Source organism: Plasmodium reichenowi, chromosome 11, assembly GCF_001601855.1.
Source record: "Plasmodium reichenowi strain SY57 chromosome 11, whole genome shotgun sequence".
NCBI lineage: Eukaryota > Apicomplexa > Aconoidasida > Haemosporida > Plasmodiidae > Plasmodium > Plasmodium reichenowi.
Genome location: NC_033656.1, coordinates 1,755,674 through 1,764,964, shown reverse-complemented (window position 1 = coordinate 1,764,964; position 9,291 = coordinate 1,755,674). Strand labels below are relative to the sequence as shown.

The 9,291-nt window shown below is 17.7% G+C and overlaps 2 protein-coding genes across 2 annotated transcripts; one reads left to right on the top strand and one right to left on the bottom strand.

Annotated features, from left to right (window-relative positions):
• Positions 1-58: 58 nt before the first annotated feature.
• Positions 59-2,312, top strand: PRSY57_1145000 (kinesin-like protein, putative; the record flags this gene model as incomplete). Its single annotated transcript, XM_020115007.1, has 3 exons — positions 59-127; positions 320-524; positions 780-2,312. Coding segments are annotated over 3 exons (1,807 nt in total), but the record flags the coding sequence as incomplete, so codon positions are not given.
• A 699-nt stretch (positions 2,313-3,011) lies between these two features.
• PRSY57_1144900 (CCAAT-box DNA binding protein subunit B, putative) lies at positions 3,012-7,410 on the bottom strand (the record flags this gene model as incomplete). The annotated part of the gene is made up of 4 exons (XM_012908408.2): positions 3,012-3,263; positions 3,471-3,523; positions 3,647-3,722; positions 3,865-7,410. 4 exons carry the CDS (start codon positions 7,408-7,410, stop codon positions 3,012-3,014), a joined length of 3,927 nt encoding a protein of 1,308 aa, XP_012763862.2.
• Between the last annotated feature and the right edge of the window lie 1,881 nt (positions 7,411-9,291).

Sequence of the window (9,291 nt, the reverse complement as noted above, 5' to 3'; positions counted from 1 at the left end):
TTTTTTTTTTTTTTTTTTTTTTTTTTTTTTTTTTTTTTTTTTTTCCTTGTCCCCGTAGAGAAAAAGAATTAATTTCTCAGATCAATTTTATCGATTTAGCTGGATCTGAAAAATTTAACGATATTGAGTTAAAAAAAAAAAAGGAAAAACACATTATTATGAATAAATATTTATATTAAACAAATAAATTCCATTTCCATTTTTAATATAAAATAAGGACAACATAAAATATATACTTTTACATATATATATTCTTCTACAAATGTATTTATGACATTTCTTTTTTTTCCTTTTTTTTTCTTTTTTTTTTTTTTTTTAGAATGATAAATAAAAAAGAGTTGATTAACATAAATAATACATTATCAATTCTTAATAGGGTCATTATGGCATTAAGTACTAAAAATAAAATTACGAAAAATATGGAAAATAAAATATCTGCAAATGAAAAAGTAAAAATGAATATGAGTAATATTCCAAATATACATATACCTTACAGGGACTCTAAATTGACAAGGTTACTCAAGGTAATACAAACGAAAGGAATCACAAAAATATGTGTACGTAAATAAATAAATACATAGATACATACCTATATACATATCTATATATATACCTATATACATATCTATATATATACCTATATATATACCTATATATATACCTATATATATACCTATATATATACCTATATACATACCTATATACATACCTATATACATACCTATATACATACCTATATATACAATATATTTATATATATGCACATTTCAATACTGCAGAATAGTTTAAATGGAAACTCGTTCAACTACATTTTGATATGCCTTAATTTGAATACATACAAAATAGATGACTTTATTAATAGTCTAATATTTGCAAAAAGATGTAAAATGATAAAACAGAAAATAAAAAAAAATAAAACTAAGAAATATTCTTCTAATTCAGAAAACGAAATGAGTAATAACACATCTGAACAAAGTTCTTACGAAAGTTATGATTCTACTTGTGATTTATATCATTCTATTAATAACAAAAATAAAAATCATCATGATAAAAATCCTTTTCATAATAATTTATATTATTATAAAGGGAAAAAAATAAAAATGAAAAATATCAATAATCATACAGATATTATGATTAATAAACTGTTCAGTTGTTTTACATTTCTTATCAGAAAAAAATATAATGATTTGATAAAACAAAAAAATTCTATTTTTAACAATTTAATTAAACTTATAAAAACTGAAGAACAAAATAAAGATCAGTTAAAAAATCATAAAAATTATCTTTTGAATATATTAAAAAGAAAAAAAAAACAACTAAAATATAATAAGGAATACTTAAATAATATAATACATTCTAAAAAAAAAACAACCTTAAAGTATGAAGAAAATAAAGATACAAACAAAATTGTAAGTGATCTATCAAATTCATCTATTGAACAAAATAAAAATTTAAAGGAAAAGAATCATTCCAATTTTTTTACATTTTCATATGATAATACCAAACAACCACATAACAAAATGAATACACAAATGAATAATCTAACTAGTGATATACATGAAAAAAAATCTAATGATAATATTTATAATGATAATATTTATAATGATAATAATTATAATGATAATATTTATAATGATAATAATTATAATGATAATAATTATAATGATAATATTTATAATGATAACATTTATAATGATAATATTTATAATGATAACATTTATAATGATAATAATAAAGAAAATCATCATCACAATATAAACAATGATGATGATTATAATTATTATTATAATAATGGTAAAAAGAACGAGTCGCAAAATATACATCCTACATTTAATAGTAATATAACATCCTTTGATAAGAAACATATAAAAAATAAAAACCATAATCAAAAGGATATTTTATATGAACAAGAAAATATTTCTAATTCTTCTATATATATGAATTCATCAAAAAAAGAAGATCATATAAATAGAATTTATTCAGATATTCATATATTATATCAATTAGAATTAAAAGAATTAAATAAAAAAAAAATATATATTCAAGAAATAAATTCTATTAATAGTAACTTATATAATTTAATGAACAAATTTGCAAATATGCTCAGAAATATTTATCTTAATAAATATAGTGTGGTAATAAAAAATGGAAACAAGAAATTAAATCTATGCAATTATTATTATACAAATATAAATGAAACATATAACATAAATCATTTTAATAAAAACGCTGAAAATTTATTAAACTCTAATCATAATTTCAAAAATATAAATGAAGATATATTCTCTATATATCAAAAAATAAATCAGTAAAATGTATATATGTATATATATATATATATATATATATATATATATATTGTAAATTACAAAGGGAAAATTATAATAATACACATTTATATTGTACAATACATATAAATATATATATATAAACATATATTAAATATAACCACTTATAAGTTAAATATATACCATATTATATATATATATATATATATATATATACTTTCATATTTCCGATTTTTTTTTTTTCTTTTCTTTTTTTTTTTTTCTTTTCTTTTTTTTTTTTTCTTTTTTCTTTTTTCTTTTGCCTTATATATATCACAAAAATCTATTATACATAAAAAGCAAACAAAATAAGCATTTATAAAAAATATAATAGAATTCGAATAATACTTTTGCTATTAATACTTCAAGGATTATAAAAACATATAAGCAGAAGAGAAAAATAGAAATATGTGACTTCAGTAATATTCTTTTTTTTAATTTTTTATAGACATATTACAAAAAAAAAAAAAAATTTATATAAACAAGAAGGAAAAAAAAACTATAAAAATTATATAATTCTATAAATTTACACACATATATATATATTATAATATAATATAAGGTATAAAATAAGATATGTTTCAAAATATAATTTACAATTCATGTATAAAAACATAAAATTTTTTAAGATACAAATAAATATATACATATATATATTTTTTTTTTTTATTTATTTATATTTATTTATACCCCATTACCATAATCACAATCATTTGAATTCGTATAAATATTTTTTATATTACTCTCGAATATCTCATTCTGATCATTATAAACATTATTCATTATAGGATAATTTTCTTCAGCATATGCATTTTCATCTAAATTCTTATTTTCAACTGAATTATTATTATTATTTAAATCGCCTGATTCTTCTGTTTTTTTTATATTATCAAACTTTTTTTCATGATAATTATTGGAGTTATTTAATTCCTTCAACTACAAAAGGAAAAAAAAAAAAAAAAAAAAAAAAAAAAATATATAAATGTATATATATATATATAATACGTTAAATGATAGAATAAATAAAAATTAATATAAGACACTAATAAATAAATAAATAAATATATATATATATATATATATATATATATATATATATATATATACATATATACATATATCTTATTTATATTTCATATATACTTGTTTCCACTTATTCAGATATTCGGTTAATGGTTCTATGTAATCATTAAAGCCTATAAGATGCACGAATTTTAAAAGATATATACATATATATATATATATATATATATATATATATATGTCTCGTTATTTAACTGTGTAGATATGTTCCATATAAAGGAAAAATATATATATACCTAATTTTTCCATAGAATATAAAATGTCCTCGCCATTTATGGTTTTCCTTTTTTCTCTCGTACACCTGTCACTAGCCTAGATAAAATAAATTAATATATATATATATATATATATATATATATATATATATATACATTTTAACAATTATGCAAATGTATTCTCCAAATTATAATTTTTTTATTTTTTTATTTTTATTTTTTTTTTTTTTTGCCCTTACCTCGCTTGTTAGGAACTGAATAAATTCAGTGACGCACTCCCTAATAATATCCTTACTCTCTTTAGCTACTTTTGCAGATCCAGGTAAAATTCTTTTCATAATTCTACTAATGTTAGCTATTGGTAATAAGGTTTCACTATCACATTTTGATCCTTTTTTTTTATCAATCGAATCGATACTATCACCATTTTTATCATTTCCTTTATCATCACATGAATTTGAGTCATCAGACATATCATCATTTTTTTGATCTCCTAAATTAACATATTCATCATATACATCATATTCTGTATTTTTAGATAAGTTAGCATAATCTGAGTTTTCATTTATATTATTCATTTCGCTGAAATTATAATTTCGTTGGCTGTCATTACTGTTGGCTCCTTTACTAAACAAACTACTCATATTAAATGAATTATTGCTGTTATTACTATTATTATTATTACTAAGATTGGTGTTATTCTGTGTACCATTATATGTACTAGAATTAGTATTATTATTAGTCGTAGTACTATCATTTGTCGTATTATTATTACTATTACTATTACTATTATTATTATTATTATTATTATTATTATTATTATTATTATTATCATTGTTGTTGTTATTATTATTATTATCATTATTATTATTATTATTATTATTATTGTTATTATTATTATGACTATCATAAGCTTGACTAATATTATTAAGATATGCTTCGCCTTGTTCCATAGCTTTATCATCATTTATATTATTTTTTAAAAACCCTATATTCATATTATTCATAATTATATTATTTACATGATTATTCATAGCATAAAAATTATCACCATTAGTTTTTATTAAATTATGCATATTGTAATGTTGATCATTATTACTTAAAGATTCATTCATATATGAAATGTTATCTATATCATTTGTATAATTTTTATAATTCATATTATCTAAATTGGTAGGTATATACATATTATTATTATTTTTATTATTGTTGTTGTTGTTCTTTATATATTCATAATTAGTATGTATAAAATTATTATCCATATTAATATTATTATTATCATTCTTTTCCACCATTTTATTATCATATATAATCGATTTTCTTTCTTTTCTTTTTTCATCACCCATATAACTATTTCTCCTTTTTCTATTTGTATTTCCAATTTTCATTTCATATAATTTATTTTCCGTTTTAATGTCCTCTTTAACAACACTATCCTTCTTTTTAGATCGTCTCTTCTTAGTAATATTATTATTTTTATTGTTGCTACTCATTATATTATTATATTCCATATATTCTAAGTTCGTCATATTTTCTATATTTCCCATACTTCCCATTTTCTCTTTATCAAAATAAAAATCTCCCTCATTAAAATGATTCATATTTTCTTCTTTAATATTTTTGTTAATATAACTCATCTGGTTATAATTAATCATTTCGTTATCTTTAATGAGATAATCTCGATTACTTGAGACATTATATTTATTTATATTATCAAACATCATATTATCTTTATTCAAATATATATAGGAAGGGTTGTTATTATTATTTGGGTAATTCATATGTTGATAGTTAAAAAAAGGATCATTCAGGTTATTATCATTATTATTATTATTGTTGATGTTATTATTATTATTATTGTCAATATTTATATTATTCATAATACTTCTTTTATAATTTGTATTTAGTAAATCTATTCTTTTATATTCATGTGATTTTACATATGCATCATTTCCATTAGCTATATTTTTCAATAACTTATCTATTTTTTTATTATCGTTAGGATACATTTCTTCATCTATTAATATTTTGTCATTATTAATAAGATTTATATAATTAGAATCACTATCCTTATTATTGTTACAATTACTATTATTTATTTTATTTGTTTTGTCATTTATAAAATTACTTTCATCCATCTTTTCATCTGAATTTATATTGTTTATACTTTCTTTCAAATATTTTTCTTCTTTCATATTGTAATTATTATTATCTATAAAAAAATCTTTTAAGTTATAAGAATCTAATTTATCAACATTATCATTATTTAATATGTTGCTCTTAATTTTGGAATCATTAAATTGTGTTTGATACAGCTTATTTGAATTTTCCTCCTCACCTGATTTATATATTTCATCATCATTATTATTAATAATATTATCATTATTAATAATATTATCATTATTAATAATATTATCATTATTAATAATATTATCATTATTATTAATATTATCATTATTAATAATATCCTCCAAATAACTATTTTTATCATCTTTATCATTCATCTTTTCTCCTAAATTTTTCTCAAAAGATATATCACGATTCAGCATATTATAATTTTGTAATATATTCTTATTATCATAATCCTTTGAAATATTCATATCTTCAGCATCCAAAATAGGCACACCATTCACATTATTCCTACTATCCATATCGTTTATATTATTCATATTATTTATACTATTCATATTTTGTTCCAAATTATAATTTCCATTTATCTCATTTTTAAAAACAGATGTACAATCCCCAATGTTTGAATTGTAATATTCATCTATAGGTTTATTTTTATTTGAATTGAAATTAACTATATCATTTTTTTCATTCGTTTCATTTTTTTCATTTGTTTCATTTTTTTCATTTTTTTCATTCGTTTCATTTTTTTCATTTTTTTCATTCGTTTCATTCTTTTCATTCGTTTCATTTTTTTCATTTTTTTCATTCGTTTCATTCTTTTCATTCGTTTCATTTGTTTCATTTTCCTTATTCTCCTTAGGATGTTCATTTTCTCCAATTAATATATTCATACCACTGGAACCATTTTCATATATCGAAATATTTTCATGTGCTGAAATTTTTCTCTTATTACATACATTCTCCTCATTCTTTTCAATAGTACTAAAGAAAGGATATTCCTTTTGTTTCAAATTATTATTATTATTATTATTATTATCTTTTTTATGTGTATTTAAACAAATTACATTTTGAGACTTTTTGTTTACATTATTATCATTTGATTCTTTATCTACATTAGATGTAAAGGAATTACTTCTATTACAATTTTTATCAGGATTAGTATAGGAGAAATTACTACCATAATCAATATCACTATCATTACCATTTTTACGTGTTTCACTATTATTTATATAATCATTATCTTCCTCATACTCTTCATTATCACAATGATGAGTACCATTATTTGAATTGTTATTATAATAATATGGTACATCTACATCTGTATCTTTTAAAACATTACTCTTTTCTTCTAAATTTTCATTTTTATTAGATATTCTATTTATATATTTAATATCATTTTTTTTTTCAACATCACAATATATATTTCCTACTTCTTTTTCATTGTTTATATTATTACTACAATGAACTTCATTTAACCCTTTCTTATATTCATCTAACCTATATATATTATCATTCATTACATTATTACTATTATTATTATTTAATATTATATTATTATCTGGTTCAATCATATTAATGTCTCCGTTCTTTTCTAATATTTTATTATTATCCTCATCGTTTAATGAATTGTTAGACTCTAAAATACTTGGCATTATAAAATATAAATGAACATGTAAAAAAAAAAAAAATAATAAATAAAATAAATAATAAATAAAAACAATGATGATAATAATAATAATAAGAAGAAATAAATTAACAATATTGTAAGAAATTAAGAAAATATATTAAAGGCTATTAGATACCTGAAGAAGATGAAAAAAAAAAATAAAATAAAACAAAAAAATAAAACAAAATAAAACAAAATATAACAAAATAAAACAAAATATAACAAAATAAAACAAAATAAAACAAAATATAACAAAATAAAACAAAAAAAAATAAAACAAAAAAAAATTTTTTTAAAGGTTATAAGAAAATGTAACAAGATTGTAAGGTTACATAAATAAAGATCGTAAGAATATATAATAGAATATTAAGGTAATTTAGAAAGATGTAAAGAGATATATCAAGGTTGTAAAAAATTATATATCGACGTATATAATTAAGAAACCAAATATAACCCCAAAAGAAAAAAAAATAAAAAGAAAAACAAAGACAAAGACAAGGACAAAGAATAAGATAATATAAGCTATAAAAAAAAACAAAAAAACAAATAAAATAATAAAGAACTTGTTAAATGATAACAAGAAAATAAAAACGTATTCATTACAATTTTATTATCAAACAAAGGAAAGAAAGAAAGAAAGAAAAAAATAAAAGAACAAACGTAAAAAAAAAAAAAAATAAATAAATTAAAATAAAATAAAGTAATTACCCATTGTGCATATTATAAAAGTAGGTGTTTAATTACTTTCATATTATACTTATGAGAAAAAAAAAAAAAAAAAAATTTCCATTTAATTAAAAGGATTATAAATTATTTTAAAAGATAACATTTTATCTTTAAAAGAAAAAAATAAATAAATAAAATAATGTAATATATGACTAGGAAAAAAAAAAAAATAATAAAAGAATATAATAAAATAAAGGAAATTAATTTTATATGAATATTTTATTATTAATAATATTATTATTATAATTATTACTTATAATATTCTTTTTATGATATTATATATATAAAATATATATATATATATATATATATATATATATATATATACATGAATGTGTATTATATTATATTATATATATATATATATATATATCTATTCTTTATGATAACATTTTCTCTATATACTGCTAATTATATTTTCGTTTGATGCTTATATATATATATTATTATTATTATTATTATTTTACTTTATTTTATTTATTTATTTTATTTTATTTTTTTTTTTTCGTGTTTTTATTTTATATATTTTTTAAATTAATACTTTTTTTTAGGTTCCTCCATTATAATCCTTTACCTCATATATATATATATATATACAATATATATATATATACATATAATATATATTATATATATAGATGCATTCTTGGTTGTGTTTTTATATATAAAAAAACTTATATACTTATTATATACTTTTATATTTGTATTTGATGTTCTTATATTATAATATTTATGTTATTTTATTATTTTTTTTTTTTTTTTATCATTTTCCCTCATATTTTATTTGTTATAAATATTTAAAATTTTAACATTATTTTTTTTTTATATTGTTATTACTTTTGTTATTTTGTTACTTTTGTTACTTTTGTTACTTTTGTTACTTTTGTTACTTTTGTTACTTTTGTTACTTTTGTTACATTTGTTACTTTTGTTACTTTTGTTACTTTTATTATTGTTTTTTATTTTTATTTTTATTTTTTTTTCTTTATATGGTCATTTTTTATTGTTTTTTTTAATTTTTATTATTTTTTCTTTTTTATATTGGTCACATTTGTTTTTTTTTTATGTTATTTTTGCTTTGTTTTATTATATTTCATATATAATTCAATTTATTTCGAATTTTTTTTTTTTTTTAGTATAT